This window comes from Apteryx mantelli, chromosome 6, assembly GCF_036417845.1.
Source record: "Apteryx mantelli isolate bAptMan1 chromosome 6, bAptMan1.hap1, whole genome shotgun sequence".
NCBI lineage: Eukaryota > Metazoa > Chordata > Aves > Apterygiformes > Apterygidae > Apteryx > Apteryx mantelli.
The window spans coordinates 39,595,669-39,614,347 of NC_089983.1; the positions used below are offsets into that span (position 1 = coordinate 39,595,669).

General features: G+C 48.3%; 1 protein-coding gene across 2 annotated transcripts in view; it reads right to left on the reverse strand.

The window, feature by feature from the left end:
* Positions 1 to 818: 818 nt before the first annotated feature.
* ITGB5 (integrin subunit beta 5) overlaps positions 819 to 18,679 on the reverse strand; it is an 80,727-nt gene continuing 62,866 nt past the window's right edge. For both annotated transcript variants that reach the window (XM_067299321.1, XM_067299322.1), the window contains exons 11-15: positions 9,980 to 10,202; positions 9,133 to 9,236; positions 3,452 to 3,568; positions 2,143 to 2,309; positions 819 to 1,430 (exon numbers count right to left, since the gene is read on the reverse strand). In XM_067299321.1, the coding sequence (XP_067155422.1) occupies positions 1,335 to 1,430; positions 2,143 to 2,309; positions 3,452 to 3,568; positions 9,133 to 9,236; positions 9,980 to 10,202 (707 nt within the window). In that variant the 3' untranslated portion in view covers positions 819 to 1,334. The remainder of the gene's footprint in view (positions 1,431 to 2,142; positions 2,310 to 3,451; positions 3,569 to 9,132; positions 9,237 to 9,979; positions 10,203 to 18,679) is intronic.

Here is an 18,679-nt window from a genome sequence, read left to right on the forward strand (position 1 = left end):
CAAGAAAAGCAAGTCAAAACAATGAGCACTATTTGTTTTTGCTTTTTCCCTGGCAAGCTTCCTTCAGTTGACTAGGGCATGATCTGCTCAGGGCAAAGAGGAAAAAAAAAAAAAACAACAACAAAACAGGCAGTAGCAATTGCACTGGCTTCTCTCTCCTGCCTTCTACTGAAGCCCTGCTGCAGGATCTGTGTGGGTTTAGAGCTGCAGCTGTCATCTGGGTAACTTAAGCCCCAGCTGCAGGGGGAAGCAGACTGGCCCAGGAGAACAGTTTGGGGGGAAAAAAAACAAAGCAAAACACAGGTTGTGAAGCAACTCACAGTACATCCACAACCCCGAGTTTCAGCCAGTTCTCTTTCCAGCCAAAAGCTCAGAGATCCACACCCCCCCTTTATTTTTTATTTATTTTTTTAAAATAGACAGGCTCCACTTGACTGTACAGCTGATTTCCTGTATACAGCTGCCCTCCTGCAGTAACCCAGGCTGGAAGCCTACTTGCAAGCACCAAGGAATCAGGCTTCAACATTTTCTCAGACTACAACTCCTATTTCCCTTGGGCTTCCCTCAAAATTCCCCTTCTGTTTTAAGAACACGGGTGCAGCAGGCTGTGAGCTCTATGTGACAAGCCTCACCCTTGGTCAACACCACTGTATTAAATCAACATCATACCTTCTGCTGGAGCCACTGTGGCTCCAGTTCCTATTTCTATATTCACAGTTTGACCGAAAAGGCTCTGTTAATAAATAAATAAGGCAGCACCACATGTGCTTACAGGAGCATGGGGCACAGCAAAGACACCATGGACTCTACTCACAGCATCATATATGCACAATAGTTTTATTTTGTTTTTATATAAAAAAAAATCCTAAAGAGTGCAGAACTCCTGTATCCTATTTTCTTACACAAATACCTCCAACACCCTCCCTTTTTTTTTTTAAGCTAATTTCCCCCTAACAACTTGCAATGGCATGGGTTCCCCTGATTTTGGCCTAGTCACCCTTTCTAATGGGATATGTCTAAAGCTGCAATATGGCACTTGGTTCACTTAGTCGGCAGGTTTAATATATCCAGAAAGCTGGGGTATGAAGTCTCACCCTGCTCGGAGTCCATGAGCACAGGCAGCGAGCCCGCCTTCGCGTCTGTGCGTCCAGAATCATACAGCGCACGCGCGCACTGCTCAGCCGTTTCTCCTTACTGTGCAAACAACAGGCTTCTGTCACTGGTCAGTCCTGTTTTAAGGTATTCTCTCCCCCGAAGAGGATTCCATCTTCAAGTCAGTAAGCAGCAATACAGTCAAGCAACTGCCCACAGCAGTCCCACGTGCTGAGGCCTGATCAGTCAACTGTACCATTATAAGACTTGTTGAGCTTGTTGAAAGTGAAATCTAAGCTATGCGTAGAAATAGGCTTTCGGTAGAGAGGATTGGATGCCTTTGGAGAAATAAAGAGAGGCGAAAAGAACAACAGTAAGGAAAAAAAATAGTGTGGTGACCAAAGTATGTATAATGCCCCCCTTGCCACTGCAATCAATTTGGAGATAACTCCGTTTGGCTTTGACTGAAACGTCCCATTCAGACACAGAAACAGTGTCATGACTCCACAGGAGCTGCAGTACCAGGTCAGACCCAGTCTAGCACATCTTACATCCTGCCTGCATACACTAAGTGATGCCCTCAGATGCTGAGCAGCCCTATCTAAAAAGGAAGCCTTACAGAATATGCTTCCCCACAGACCTGACCAACTGACAACTTCCAACAGATCGCATATGACAAGCACCAATATTTTCCACATACCATCTCCCCATAAACCTGAGGACAAAACCTGGCTCTCACAGTACAGCTGCAGTCTGAGTTTGTCCTGTTCTCCCACCACCACCTTGCTTCAACCCTCCAGCACTGGAGGAAAATGAATTAAGCCAGAAGGTCAGATACAAGTTTGCAGGCTATTTGGAGCTTGCCCTGGTGAAGACAGCGCAATGTGCCTGAATCCAACCGATGCTGCAGGGAAGCAATGGGCAGTCTCTGCCCCAGCGACGGTACGGGTTGGGTGCATGCATTCCCCCACATCCACCACCCTTCTCCATTTCTACTGAGCCATCTGCACAGCCCAGCTCCCTGCCGTTCCACACAACACCCCTACTCACCATTTCGTATCTCGCTCGGGAGCGCTCGCTTTGGAACCTTGCAAACTCCCGCCGGTCGTGAATGGTGACCAGCAGCTTCCAGATTGCCAGCAGCACAATGCCAATCAGCAAGATGCTGCCCCCCACCACCAGCAAGATGGTCAGGACATCGGGTGCTGAGCCACACTCTGGGGAGAAGGAAAAAGAAACCAGCTCTCATGCAGATGCACCTCACAGATAGGATACCGGCAAGTAAAGCCCTGGATCACAGCCATTGCTCAAGTGGCCTCAGGCAGTGCTAGCAATAGTGACTAAATTAAAACAAAAACACAACAGTCCTCTCTGAAACTGAAGCAACTTTTGAAATCCAAGAGCAAACATTCCTGGCCAGATGAAGGTCAAAGGCAAAGTTCTCACTGACACCAGTAGGTCCAAGCTTTCACACAGCACTTCAGTGGAAGAGCCCTGCCCCAGCCACACCTGAAGCCTGTTTTTAATGCAGGGTAACTCCTCTGCAGACACAGGTGGTTAAGGCCTGAAATTAGCACTCTGCCTGCAGCAAAATGTATTTCAGCTTCTGGCCCACACTGACATGAAGACAGGTGATTACTAGACACTTTAAATAAGCATATTAATTGTCAGCTAATCAACTGTTCTTTCAATTAAATGTAAGCTGCAGCACAAGTGAAACGTGCAGTCTCTTAAGACTTTTCCCATACTGGCCTGCATCTTGGAGGACCAGAGCAGACCGCTAGAAGCTACTGCTGGGTGCTGGCCAGCTCGTCTTGCAATACCACAAGGGCCTTTCTTTGAGAAGCTGCATTGCACGTGATTAAAATAATATACGCAGCACATGCTGTGAAACACAGCTGTCTTGGGCGGCCTCAGGGGAGGGGAGCAGGAACACAGCTACATTGTGCTGCTTGGAGCAGAGCTAGTTCGGGGAAATTTAAAAAGATCCAGAGGTGTTCCAGGGTTTTCCTAACATCCTGACTTAAAGAACGATAGCGCCAGGTGTCCTGTTCCCCCCCTTTTCGTTGACAGTGGATATATTTAAAAATCAGTATATGACACGTTTTTGGTACCTAAATAGCTGTTTTGAATTTCATCATCCTCATCTGGCATAAAGCTCTTCAGCCTTTTTTTTTTTTTTTACTAAGTCGGGAGCATTTGGATCAGGGTCTCGGCATTGTAAAACACCTCATTTTTAAATCACTCGGATTCTTTTGCTCCCACGTGCCTTTCTGCCGGCCAGTCACGTTCAGCAGTGGCCTGTCACCTCTTGGGAGGCAGCCCGCGCTGTTAAAACGAAAACCAAAGGCGGGCCAACCTGGCTCTCTGAGGACGGTGAGGTTGGATTTCCCACTGGCAAGCTCCGAGTAGGTGAACTTCATGACGCAGTCGTTGACCGGGTAGGCGCACAGGACTGAGTTCTGGTCATCCGTTTCTGGAACGAGACGAAGAGCGTTGCTGAGCCCCTGCCTCGGCACTGGCCCCGACAGACGCCAGGACACCTCGGGAGACGCGCCACGGGGCAGCCGTCCCGCGGCCTCCCCGGCTGAAGGACCTCGGCACGCGGCGGCACGCTCGGCCGTGGGCTGCTCGGCTGTTGCCTTTGCGCAGAAGGAGAAGCCCCCGCTCCATCCAAAGGCCCGGCCTCAGGGCTGGAGCTGGGGAGCTCTGGGGACTGCGAATTCCTTCCAAGGCGAGGGGCTTCCTGCTGTACATATGGTGCACATTACGGCCCAGCTCCAACGGCTGGAAGAGATGGAGCCATTAGCGCAACATGGGGGAAGGGGGAAAAACATAAAACCCGCCACCATGGTGCCTTAGCTTTGCATCTACACCTGGTGCCTCTGCAGGAGGACTTGTCTAAGAACGAGCCTGGACGGATTTAGTTAACTTTGGGGGGGGGGGGGGGGGGAGAACTAACACAAGTGCCCAAGAGGAGCTTTGAAGTGCTCTCTGCAAGCTGAGCCGTGCTTTCCACGGATGCCAGGGAACGGAGAAATACGGACCAAAAAGAGACCTTGGAAATTAGCACAGCATGACAAAGAGGCGTGTGAAAACCCGTGTGGCTGGCGCTGCGGCACGCGCCGCGGGGCACGGCCGAAGCGGGCGCTGGAGCGCGCGGAGACCCGGCTCTCCCGCCCTGCAGCCGCTGCCGGCTGCCTCCCCGCTGCAGGAGGCGGCCTGAGGCGGCGGGGCCAGCAGGAGCGCGCACCGGGTATTTTAGCCACCTGAGGGGACAGCAATGCCACCTCCTCCTCTCCACAAGTTAAGCTGAGCTATGCAGCCAGCATGGCGCTTGCGGCCTAAACGTGAGACACTGAGCGCTCTGCTGACCTGGGCTAGGTGTGAAAAACTGCCAAGTCCCTCCGGAAGGCTCAGCAACAAAAAAAGCTCAGGATTTGCTCGCCAAGCATGCTGAGGCGGGTAACTGGTCCTCCGGACCCATCACCAGCAATGCCTGAAGGAAGCGTTTCAGAAGCCCCTTTCTAAGCTCAGCCGCTCCTACGGCACTGAGCAGACAGGGATGCTGATGCAGGCAAAGCCTGGTACAGGACAAGTAATAATTAAGAGTAGTGTCCAGACTTACTTTTCAAGAAAACTTTTCACTTAACAGAAGATGCAGGGCAAAGAGAAGCGATCTCATACACAATATACACTTTTCCTTCACACAAGTCTACTTTGGAAATAAATGCCACTTTCTTCTTAATTTGCTAAACTGCTTGAAGTCTGAAAGCTAAAGAAAAGTGATGGGCACTGATTCGTTCTCTGAGGAGAGCCATGAATGTAAGACAAATGGGGACATTATCAGAAGCACAGTCCATCTCCGGCTCGCATTCCAGCTGAGCTGAACTGCTTCAGCTCCGGAAATAGCTAAGAAGTTTATTTTTAAAGGATGAGCTAGAAGAGGAAAAAGGGGGAGGGGGAGGGAAGGAAATAGGAGAAAGGGAGGAGTTAGTGGAAGGAGAGGATGTGGAGATGGGGGAGTTGCAAGAAAGGAGACTACTTGATTTCCATAGAAATATAGGTGCTGCTTGCTTGTCTGTTTTTTTAACATAACATTAGCACCCAGCAGATGCTTTTGCTGCTCTGATCACTAAAAGGTGCTTCCGTAGCAAGGCTGTTGCACAATTGTGATAATGTGATAATTTGAGGTTTGCTGCTAGAGTTATAACTTCAGTGATGATTTCAGCAAAGTTGCTTCCTTACACGGACACAGCACCTGGGCACTCTTTTACAGTGAAGGGAGATGGTAGGAAACAGATGGGGCAGCATCTTAAGGCATGCCAAGCAGTTCTGCAAGAGCACAGCTCTTCATGGCCTGCGTTTGTGGACTGGGATTTTCAAATAAGAGTAAGAGATTTGAGCACCCAGGTCCTATTGGCTGACAAAGAAGTGACCTTGGTTTCGGCACCTGGAAACTGCTTCCCACAGCTTTTCTTGTCAGTCGTATCTGCGCATGTCCATCACGTTGAAAAATGATTGCATTAATGACCGCTGCTATTTCAGCCCCTTATCTCTCTCCCTTCTGTTTGTCTTTCCTCTCCATGTCTTTGCTCTGCCTTCATTCGGAAGACGAATACCCTCCATTTCAACAGCGCTGAGCCCAGCTGCCACGGCACCTCTGACAAGTACTGGCAGGACTCCTGGTGCGGACAAACCTCAGCTGTTCCTACCTCATGCTCGTAAAACCTGCTCTGTCTGCACCAGTGGTATCGAAGGCAGGGCTGGAGAACTGCCGATTGCTCTTACAAAGCAAAGTACTAATTTTGATTTAAACAGACAAAACTGCCACATTTCTTGCCCAACACTCTCCTGTACTTTTCAGCAGTGAATCTTAGTTCCTCCAAGCCCAACTACTTTCAATCCCATACTTTCACCATTATTCTGCTAATATATATGGTGATTAAAAGCTCAATCGTAATGATTTCCGTGGGCGTTCACTAGCTTTCCGAGATCACACATCCCCAGAGAGGGGAGTGATGGACCACTGAACTTTCAGGCCCTGCGAAACGTGTGCTCTGGGCAGGCTCAGGCCAGCACTGGACTTGTCACACTACTTTCATGTTAAAGGACACTCTCCGGAGCCATCAAGACTGGAAATTTAATATTGCAAAAGTGAAGGAAATCCTGCAGAATATAATGCAAGTCATACAAACCTCCCAAAAGGCATAGCGCTGGCTCACGAGCCCAACGTCGGATGCCTCTGCTTCATAAAGCTTTGAAGCACTGGCTGCTTCATACCCAGAGCCAAAACGGAGCTTGGGAACTTCCAGGACATGTTCCTTGTAGTGTGATACTTAAAAGGTTCCCTGGGACAGCACAGACCTAAGTGTCCTGGCTATAGGTGGCAAATATCTATATCAAAAAATGTTCTGCTTTGCAGCAGGAATTTTTAACATATGTTACATAATATAAGAATGCTTTGGCTGAGTCCGCCTGTGAAGAAGCCTGCAGTCCCTGAGCAGTTTCTCTAGGAACATTTTGTTTTAGCTCTGTCTTTAGCAGCCTTGATCTTCAAGATGCTGAGTGCTCTGAGCTCCCAAAAGCTCAGCACTTCCCAGAACCTGACTGCAGTAGTTCAAAAGAAGAATAAGCATAACTCCCCCAAAAGTCTTAAACCAGAAATTTGGCTGTGTTTTTCTCTGAAAGCAATGGGGGAGCTGGCAAACCACAGGCCAGCCTAACCTCCCAGGGTGCAGGCAGCACAAAGCTGGCTTTGCCATGGTGCAATACCCAGGAGTGAGAGTTGAGCTCTAATCCCCAGTATTTGCTGGCTTCTAACACACACAGGCCAGCCCAGTCATCAGAAAAGAGCTTCCTGTGGTTTGGAAGTATATAAAATGGTCTTCTAACCGCCTGCAGTGAGCTGAAACAGGTTCACTCACCGGCAAACTGCAGGGGGGGATGGAAGGAACAAGAATGAGCCTCCCAAAGCAGAAGGTAGAAAATCCCATTGGTCATTTAATTTAAAAGTTAGACATGGCAGATGAGAAGAGTCAATAGGAAAAACATTACCTGCAAGCAGCTTGGGAGGAAGGGAGAGAAAGGACATGCAATGTATAGCATTCCTACCTCTATGAACTATGGGAAAAAAGGAGGAAAAAAAAATGTCAAATGTGGATGATATTATAAATGACATCATAGTTCATCCTTGCTTGATCCAAACACACCCACCTCTCTATCCCTCCCTGCAAGGTGTATTGTTGAGGCTAGGGGCAGGATTGGGATTAGAGCTGTCACAGTTTGGTCCCCTCTACTCCTTCAAACAGCACACAGGGACTCCCCAAATGAAGCTTGGGAGGAAGGAGGAGAAAGAGGTGTCATCTGCTGGGGCATGCACACGTGTGATGACCTCTAGAAGAGGACACAAAAGTCAGGAGAGGAGCTTGCCGAGGATGATTTTCAACAGTCAATACAACCAAAGCCAAACTCATCATCTCCAAAACAGTTTTGCTTTCTATTAAAAGCTTACTTCTTCCAAGAAGCCTAGATATATTCTCAGAAAGTTTGGAGAGCACGTTTTTATGGAGATGTTTTGCACTTTTGCACTCTCTCATGGTTTGTCTAACCTTTCCTTTCATCTGCTCTCATGCCATTCTCTTTGCTCCTTGCACAGGCAATTGCCCCAGGACAGGGGCACAATGCATTGCCACTGGGTTAAGAGGAGCGGACTTGGATGTTCAGTGCAGCAGGTGAGAAAATCTTGTGACTGAGCCTGGACATACTCCATGCAGCTGTAGTGCTGCAAAGGATCCAGGCCATTGCTTAGAAGCCTCCAAATAACTTCTTCAAACATAGTATGATCTAGCCAGCTGCCTCATTTTCTCTTGCCTGGAAAGGCGTGCTGAAAGTCACAATAAGGATCTAGGTTATAATGGGTCTAGCCTGGTCTCACAGCCTCAGCTTGCTTAAATGGAGAGATGCTGGTTTATGCCAGCTAACGAATCTGGCCCATCTTTCCTCAGTTATATTCTCCATATCTCAGTCATGCAGGCAAGCAAATATCTTAGCAATATGACGCCTCTTAGGGAAAGTCCTTTTAGAAGTTGAGTATTTTTTCAGTATGGGAGATTCCTCTGATTGTAAGCTCCTCAAAGCAGTGGTCTTGATAATCTAGAGAGGCCATTTATATATGCAAATGTTTCTGAGGTCACTCCCTCCCCACCCAGGGAGGTCTCGTGCTGTCACAGTGAGAGATTTCTTTGCAACATGGTCCAGCCTGGTCTGTGAGGAGAGCTAAGGGGTGTCACTTAACTGCAGCAGTTTCCTCCTCACTAGATGGTTGCAAGGATCTCCAGGTCACCACCCTGGAAGCTGATTTCATACTGCCCTCCTCTTTATAAACTTCATTATATCTAGCTCTCAAACAAAGGGAAATTCACACCTCTGGAGGAAGGTAAAAGTGCAGGCTCTTGGCAGACAAGGAAGCAGCATGTAGCAGGACATGAAATTTTAACCACTAAGATGTTAATTCAGAAAATTAAAGTCACAGCTGCTTTCAAGCGGAACATCAACAGCAAATGCACATCCAGGACTTTCATATGAATATCCTTACAATAGAGGGAATAGGTTGTCTTACATCTATAACAAACCAGCATGTCCAATTAATAAGAATAATTATTCCTTCTAAATGACCTCATTAAACAAGACTGATGAGTTTCCTTCTAAAAGGGAACAAGGTCGCTGTACTACCATCATGTACCACTGCTTGGATCCAGAATTTAACATGCAATTTAAAATCAAATTATTTTTACTCAGCATCGAAACTGCAGGTGTAATGTGCAGTTAATATGGAATTAATAACATAAAGCAAGAGAGAATTGCTAACATGAACATTCAAATTAATACAGATCGCAGGCTGGAGACACCTACTATGCTTTCTAAATACAGGGTGCTACCTGAGGCTTTCTTTAAAAATACATCTTGATGTGGTTAAGACACGCTCAGTGCAGCAGTCACTGGTTACTGCCTTCTGCAGTTCTGCTGCTGCGTACTTACTGAGAACATCCACGGGCGTGATGATCTCATCCTTGCAGTGTTTTTGGCAGGTTTGGTTATCAGCCAGTCTTCCTGAGTTAAACAGCTTGCATTCAATGCAGTCCCTTCAAAAAGATACACAGAGGGAAAGATTTAGCATTTATCAGAAACCACATGAACTCTCAAGCCTGCCACCTACACCATTTCTGAAAGGGAATCTTGATGTGTTAGTTGTGTGTTTGTTGCACATTTGCACCACAAATGAGAGAGAAACGTTATGGCCAACCATCTCCAACTCAAGGATGACTTTATTTTGGGGGAGGATTCAATGAAGCTGCACGTCAGATATTGCAATATTCATGCTGCTTCAGATCAAGGTGGACAGCATGGATTGCTTTCTGCCAGTCTTGAGCTGACGTCCAGGAGACCTCTGTCGCTGTGGAGCAGGAGTCATCCCCTGATCCACAGCTCAGAGCTCTCTGGGCCCAGAAATGTGCAACTCAGGGTGCAGCAGAACTTGGGTTGCCCTCCTTTCCTACAGAATGGGAGAGTACTGGAAATGAGGTGGGACATGAACCATCACGAGGACTTGGGCAGCAACGCTTGCTGCTTTGTGGTGTGCACACAGTGCCTGCAACACAGCCAAATACATGATGGTATGCCTGTGGCAGGCCAGTCCCTCAAGCAATCGCTTTTCTTTGGATACTTTCAGGCTGCAGGGGAGCCTAGTAAGGGCCCACACTGTGGCAGGCTTGCAGGGGGCTAACCACCCCAGTTTAATGGAGTTGGAGTAGCTGAAAAGGGTTCAAGGAACCAGAGTTTCCCTTCCTACCAGTGACAAGTCCCTCCTGAAAACTGCTGTGAGTACCTTTTAGTGCTACAGACACCTGGACAGGTGGGACATTTCTCACACGTCTCTCCAAAAGCCCCAGGTTCGGTGCACTGACATTTCCCACAGACACAGTTGCCTCTGCCGCTGCACATCTGACCGTCATTGGAAACACAGCTGTCAGTCTCGGTGGAGCAGTTGCAGTTGTCCCCGATGTAACCAGCATGGCACTTGCACTCCCCGCAGTGACATTCCCCGTGGCCTGAAAGACAGAGCGGTGAGAAAGGCGTTGGGCAACAGCCTGCACCGAAGGTGCTGGGCAGCGATGCAACTGCCTCTGCTCGCTGTAGCTCCATCGTCCTGCTGCGCATGGAGTACTGCAAAACGACCTGTTTTAAGTGAGGAATCATTGTTTGCTATTATAAAGTCCTACCCTGGCCCAACTATGATTGGCTGGCAGAGACTGCACGCTCCAGCCGGGATATCAGCATTTGGCTGAAATATGTTAACCTCTGATTTTCCTCTCTCCAGATGATGGTTCCCTAGTATTCGCCTCATTTCAGTGTGCCGTTCTGCACCCTTCTGGTTTGCACTGATTCAGTGCTTAACTCTAACAAGCAAACACTTACAGCAGCTCCTGAGAGCATATTTCAGTAGCACGTTGTTATGAGACGTTCTTAACCACAGAGCAAATATTCAGTACATCTGCTTCCTCGTGCGCAGCGCTATGTAAGTAAGTCAGCTGTGCAGAGCGCTACAGTTTACACCTCTGCAGAACACAGCCAGCGTCTCTGCCGCTCGGGGCAACTTCATAAACACTGCCGCAGGTTCACTCGTGTGCCAACACGAAGGCTCGGCTAAGCCAGGAGGCAGTTATGCCCGGGTTAGCACCATAATTTCCACTGTTGCTGGGGCAGCAAAAATATTCAGTCAATTTAAAGTTGTGAACAGCTAAAGAAGAAATTTGATTGTTCCTTCAGCATTTAGGTTCATTCTTTGCTCCAGGCTGGTAAAGTGACCAGCTTTACCACTTTGTTTCATGGCTAATAAAGGATGCATTTGTTAATGTAGCTGAGCAGGCTCTGCAAACAGCCTCAGAATAGCAATGCACATCCACTCTCCCTGTTTACCACAAAAGGAAATAGAGAAAAAACTGCCCTGACACTCATTTAAAACAGAAGGGACAGAGAACGGGCAACACAGCAGCTGATCTTTTGATTCTCTACACCCACCGAATGCTGACGAAGGGTCTACAGCAACAGCTTTTGAAATACTGCTTCTCAGACCAGATGGGTATGTCTCAGAGACACAGCATTCGGCAGACAAATACTTCAGGGCTCCCAAGGACTGTGGCGGCATCGATGCGATCGTACTACACACTGCATGTAGCCAGCCTGAGCTGGACAGGAGACAGAACGACCAGACTGTGGTCAGTTTTCTACTACGTCTTATTATGGCATCAGATTTTCCTAGCAGAGCCGCTGTGTCAATAAATGGAGCAGCTGAAGCCAGGCTTCCTGCCTAGCCTCCTCCGGTCCACATCGCTCAGCAAAGCGCTGTCTTCCTCTGTGCTTCCCTGCCCACTGCAGCCCCCGAGCTTTGAAGATTACTGATTACTGCTGGGCCCTCAAATGCTGTAAAAGAGGGGGCTCTTGACAGTGCTTCCGTGTTTACTGGGCTGGCTGGTGTTTCATAAAAATCATTCTCTCCTTTCTCTATCTAGATAGATAGGGAAAAATTAAGATGGGAATGGAATAGTGCTTCCTTGCCATGTGAACGTGCTGTGAAAGTAAACACACCAGACTGTGTGGTGGTCTGGGTATGGTGCTGGGAGCCACATCAGTTACCAAGACAGACAGATTCATTCAGGCTATTACAAACAAACAAATCCTCCACAGTCCCACTTCAGGGAATTGGGACTATCATATGTGAGAGACTAACAGCAAAGCTCAGAGCATGTAAGAGATGCATGTGTCCTCCTGCACACAGTTGCAACATGTTCCAGTGGGGACTGGGGGCCTCACGTCACCTGCCTGGTTTGAACCTAGGGCTGGGCAGCAAAAAGGCTACCAGGCTGACTATTCCATAAGGTCCTTCCTACCCTGCTTCTCTATCAGTTTTACTTAAGAAGTACTTCCAAGTTGGTGTAATAAAAACTAAAAAAAATCAACATGCACTATCTCCTGTGTCCACGTGAGACCTCTGCATCCCAACCAGCACCGTTAAGGTTCCCAGGTCCAGCTGAACCTTCTCCAGGGAGCGCCTCAGGGCAGGTCACAGCATCTCAGCCCCCAAGCAATGCAGGTGGTCTGGCTATGAGCCCCGCAGGTTTGTAACTAAGCACTCCAATAGCTACAGATGAATGAAGAAACCGATTCAGTAAGGGTACTCTTCTACCGAAGTGTCCCCTTGCAGCTGTGGGGTTTAGTGACAGTCTAAAAAAGCCAACAGGCCTAGAGGCTTTCAATTACTGTAAATGCAGTGGCTGGCTGCCGAGCATCTGGTTTCAGAAAGGCATCAATCAGCTCCCTGGAAATAATGCTCGAATTCTTCCTCGGTTAGTCCCTAGGAGAAGGGATGCTTTTGAACACGTAGTTTATAGAGCTGAACAGTTTGTATACAAGGCTCATCGGCAACCTAATTACAGCTCAGCTTTCCCACTGGAAACAGCCTCAAGTTCCTCAGACAAGATAAATTATATACATGTTCCTTTCATCGACACAAAACCTCTGATATCTCTGGCTCTCTCGTAGCTTCAAGATTACCACAGAGGCTGTGGATTGTCAAGCTATATCCCTTGCCAAAAGTCATGGGAACACCTTCTGTTTTACTAAGCATCCCATTTGTCCCAGCACATCACAAGATGCCCTCCTACAGCCTCTTTTGTGTTCCCACCATTTGCTTTGGATCCAGCTTGCAAACTCAAACAGTACGAGACAGAGGAGGTTATGCTTACAAGATCGCTAAAGGTGACCTCCCTCCTTGCCTACATCTGATGCAGATTAAAAATCAGTCCCTGTTTGCTTGCACAATGGCAATATTGTTGCCCTTACCCCAGACAGTGCCCTCACAAATATACACGCAGGCTTGCTTTGCACTGCCCCTATAAAACTCCAGTTTTGGGCCTCTGCACTACAGCGAAGGCATCTGCGCTCTCTGCTGCTCGGAGTGCAGCTATCCCATGCACGCATCTGCTTCACAAGCAAATGGAGCGAGGTGCATGGCATTTACTCATAATTTATTCGTGTGATCTGGCTCTCGCACACAGCTGGTTTGGTGCCTCCATGGCAATGCAAGTGTCCAAATCAGCTGTAAATCAAAGGCATAGGTCATGGTTTTCTTAAATGGGCACTATTTCAACGAATGCATTGCAACTGGCATTGTGCCTCCATGTATATGGCATTTAGCCAGTGCGCTAACGCTTGAATTGGAGCTCTGAGGGCCAAGGGGATCAAGCTGATATTGCATTCACACCACCTCTGGGGTCAGGCCTTGAGCGTGAGCCAATTCCCCCTCTTCTGGGGCATTGCACGAGGGCAGAGGGAGAGCACTCATTTTGATCCCCCTGGGACACCAGAAAACCCAGCACAAAATACGAATCCACTGGAAATCCATCTCTGGAAGTTTTACTGCTCATGAAATGGTTCAGTTTTTAAAGCAGTTGGTGCCAGGCCAGTGTACTAGGCTAGAAAGTTTGCGCATCCGTTCCAGCCACTGGCACGCTGGGGCTTGGAGGAGAGAGCTTGGAACAACTGCCCCAGGGAAGGGAAACAACAATTTCCAAATAATGCACACTATTAAAACATTGTGATTGGAAAATTTAAAAAACACCGTCTTAAACCAAATGGTTTTGTTTACTAAGGAAAGGATGAAGAAAAAGCTGTTATATATGAAGGTGTATAGAAGTGGGGTGAAATTTAAAAACATGCCCAAATGTGTACTCTGCCTCGGCCAAACTGGCTATACAGGCAATAAGCCACTGGCTGAAGCTCATCAGAGGAGACACGCCAAGAGTGGGAATTTCCATGTTGAACTTTAGTGGCAATTCAGCAAGGATGTTACAAACCTTACTGCCTACATCGTCTTGAAAGAGCGGCCATTCTTGCAAGTACACTGAGCTCCATTTCTGGCACTCTCAATCCGTCTTCTGCGCAGCCTGAAGACTGGAGAAACGTGCCTGAATGGGATATACTTATTTCTCATATGGGCATTAGAAGAGTTGACCCACTTCTCATTGCCAACCTGGAACACCAGAGATGGAAATTCACACTGTCCCCTTGTTCAGGACACCGTTGCTGACATAACATGACAAGAGCCCCCAGATAATTCGGCTTGCCAGTCACAGCGAATCTTTAGATGACTGTGACCTAGAGTTGAAGTTTGCAGCATGGAGAGTGCTGCACAGTATTTGTATTTCACAGCAAAACGCACTGCAAGTCTTACCTACCCTACCAACACTCATAAAGCTGATGTTGTCGAGCAGTCTTTACGGTAGGTGAGATTATGCCTGTGGGAATCCTTCCGCTACTACGCCAATGAGGAACTGAGGCGTGCCCCAGTCTTGCATCCAAGATGAGAACGTAACCTCGGGGTGACAGGGGAGGGTGTATTTCAAGACACCTCTACACCAATAAAAGTCTCACGGAGCAGGGTAATAGCATGGATTATAATCCCTCCTTCCCCAGCCGTTTGGGTTGGCATGGTCTCTGTTAAAGCTGGCGCACAAAGCCAAAAGACATTAATTATGTTCTCCAAATATAACAAGATATGTTTTCTTCTGTTCCCATCCTTGAAATGAAATGGTCTGAGATGCTTGAAGGATCCAGATGAAATTGGGAAATGAAATGCTCCCTCTGAATTCGATAACATACTTTCCAGCCAACTCTCGATCACTGGGGGTGGGATAACACAAAACACATGTAAGGGAGGCTACGGAAACACGCAGGGAGGGCGTAGCACAGAAAAGTGATGCTTCTGGGTGCGGAGGGCAGAAGTCACCAAACTAGATTTCGGCCTCTGTTGCCTTGGAGGGGCTTCCCACATCGGAGCCGGGGCAGCCAGCGGGGTGGGAGCCGCAGGGCACACCACCGCAGCTTCAGCTTCATGGCGCTCGCTCCAGAAGCGCCCCGAGGAGGCCAGCCCGACGGCCAGGACGGCCCGTCCGCGGCTCCCCTCCGCTCGGGAATGCAGCCCCATCCGGCTCCATGCGGCCGTGCCCTGCGCTGTCACGTCGCGCTGTCACTCCAGCGCTTTTGGCAGACATCCGTCTGTCCTCGTTTCACCCCAGCCGCCTCTGCCTCTCCCCCGCCTGCACCCGCCTGAGCGTCCTGGTGGAGCTGCCCCTCGCGAACGGGAGCTCGGGCTTACCGGGACGCCCCGAGAGGCATCCGGCGCTCAGGCGGGATCGTGCTGCCGGCTCCGAGGCTGGGCAGCCTGCTCTGCGGGAAAGCCTCTTTGCTTCCAGCGAGCCCTTCATCCGCCTTTAAGAACTGCGCTGACCGTTATTGCCCCAAGAGGGCTGAAATGCAAGTCACACGCTCCGTCGCGCTTCCTTACAAATCAGAGATATCCTGTCTCCAGGATCCACTCCAACCCTGGCAGAGGGAAGCGGCCGCGTGCGGACCTGCCTTAGCCGACACGCAGCCTCCCCGTCGCTGCTCTGCCTGAGACCGCGGCGAGCACGAGGGGCAGAAGGCAAATGCTAAATGCCACATGTGAACGGCAGAGCATCGCGATCCGTTGTGAGAGGAGGCGGACAAACGTCTTCACCATTTCTTCCAAGCCATGCGCTGAACTGGCTCTACCCATCATTTTTTCTCCCCTTCAGACTTTTATCTTTCAGGCAGCCAGAATAAATTAGCATTGCCAGTTCCTGCACTTTTACCATAATTCTTATGGTAGCAAGTGTTTTTCCTAAAGCACCTTACTTTTGGGGACCACACGATCATGTAAAAATACCAGTTTTCTTTTGAACGAAATAAAAAACTTTCCTGGTTTTTATGGATGGGGAGAAAAAGTTTGAAAACACCCCCCCACACACACACAAACACTCCATTTTTCCCCACCCTCTGCAAGTCCCCAGGACTAGCAGGAAAATAAAATGGATACAATTAAGATACAAGAAAAAAAAACCTCATGATTTTTAAGCCAGTTTTTTAGCTTCCGAGGCACTAGCATTACAGAGGATTCAAGGGGAGGGAAGGTCATATTTCATTTTGTTTCCATTAAATCAAATGACCTATTTTTGTGCCACTGTCCTAAGGCTCACATCCAGACATTGCTTGGGTTAGGACCTTCAAAAATCTGTATGTTTGCTTTTGTCATTTTGGTTACTTGAATGACTAGCTTGAAAAAGCCACAACAAAACACAGAAAAAACGGGCCTTTAACTGGTTAAGAGAAGTAAGTTAAGGCAAGTAGTCAACAAATTCCCCAATCCCATCCCTTTAACCATAGTCTGCCAGTCCCTGAACACTGTGCCTGCTACCCAAAAGAGAAGCCACACGTTGTTTGTATTCTCTAGGGATGAACATACCGAGAATATCTGCTTAGAGAAGAAAGAGCACTCAAAACCTACCGACGTGGGGCACTGCTCGAGCATTGTTTCTGTATCTCACTGGCCCATTTTTCAGTGTATTTGATGTCTGTCCTTGGTCTACGGCGCAGAAGTAAATACTCCTCTGAGGCTCTGGGAACGGCATATTTTGAGTGGGAGGAAGAAGGGCAGCGGAAGAAGCTTTGAACACTTGGAAAACTTAGACTTTTCCGTTTGGAAAAGGGCTATGGTTAGAAACAGTGCCTGCTCAGGCAAATAAATCATCTAGTTTCCCACTAATCTCTTTCCATTACTCAAATAAGTCACAAGCTTCAGCGTCTGCCTGCCTTCCAGCGGTGCACATAAACACGTCATGCAACGCAGGGCCGTCGGCACGCAGTACGTCGCAGGTTAATGGCGGGTTCGCGCTGCCAGATGTCTCAGCGCTGACAGAAAGCTAGGGAGAGCACAGGAGCACAGGAAATTTTCAGAAGTGGGGATGGTATTAGCATTCATTCCCCTGATCATTCAGGTTTGGCAACGAAAACGAGGAAGGCAGGCTGGTAGGAGCATCCCAGCCAACTCCTGAAGGCTAAAGAGCATAACAACTTCTTTGTTAAGAGAAGGTTACTATATAAACAAAAAAAGACAAACGTCAAGGTCCAAGTTTTCTGTGAAAATCGAAACATATCCACGGACTGTCTCCATTTACACCAGAAGGGAACTTGCCCAAATTCATTTATCCACAAAACAATACTGAAACAACGAAACACTAGAAGATTAATAAGAAGTAAATGCCGCTTTTATGTACATTATTTATACCAGAGACCATGGATCTGTGCAACTTGCCATTGCATTGATTTCAGTGGACTGTTGTACCACAAAGCTTACGGGTTTGGCCAAGAATAGATGAGGTTTTAAATAAACCTTTATTTCAATTCCAACATTAGTTGAGTTCACCAATTCTATCATGGAAAATAAATTATGCTAGAGATGCAGACTAATGGAACTGAAGGTGAAGGACTAAATCCCTGTTTGAGTTGTTAATTCAGCCTTGGGTACCACAAGCCATGTCACTAATTGCATGTTATTGTCAGGATCCCTCAAGTTGCAACACTGTAATTTCCTAAAATAAGCCCAAACCTCCCCCCCCCTCCAGTTTCTCAATTGCTTGGAAACTTTTAGGTTAAATGAAAACTATGCAGGAAAAAAAACAGCTTTAGAAACTGCTGTCTCATGAAGGCAGCTGAAACTTATCTTGGGGCAGAATGGATTTCCTGCGACGGGTCTGGCCAGCCTTTTCTCATTCCTGTCCTCCAAGCTATAGAAGTGGAGCTGAAATGTAATCACGAGATACGGCTGATGATACATCAGAAAGCCAAAATGGGCAGCTAGGAGTCATTTCCTGAAGGAGATCTAAAGCTGCACTTCTTAAAATAAAGCCTTTTTTTTTTTTTAATAAGTTCAACACTCCACAAATCTCTCGACTTCTGCTTACATTAGTGTCTCAGCTGAGCCTTCTACACGTGGCCTTTTGGACGGAGGCACAGAGCTGGGAATTAGAGCTCTTAGGTCCTACTGCTAACTCTGCTACTGATGCACAGAGCAATACCGGGTGGCTGCTGCTGCCAGAGCCTCTGGAGAGCAAGTGCTTCATCCCAGGAGAAGGACACCGGGAAGGGTGCTCAAAGTGTGAGCCTAAATGACACTGAACAGACCGGGGCACACGCTCATCCAGAGCGCGTGGTTTCATCACCGCCGCCTGGAAAAGCCTTACACAGGAGGCACTGCAGGAACTGCTAATAACTGATATTAGTCCGTAAGGCAGACAGGAAGGCGGGGGGAACGCTCTGTGTCCTCCCTTCTTGTTCATCCTGCCATCCTCCTAGCCCCAAAAGGGCTCTGTGCCACTGCCCATTTTGCACCGACCTCCGTCCCCTCTGCTGCAGGTTTGTGTGAGGTCTCCCCCCAGCTGGAGCCGCGGCCGTGCTCCCACCGCTGCTCAGAGACGGCACATACCCCCTCCAGCCACCTCCCCAGCTCTGCGTTTGAAAACAGAAAGGGGGAAATGGCCAGGGAGATGGACCTCCTGCCATGATCTCGCTCAACACCGGCCGCCTCCCGTCCGGCACTGCCCTGCCTTCTCCCAAGACTTGCCGCAAAAGGGTGATGGCTAGGAGAAATTTTGGGAAATACGCACATGCC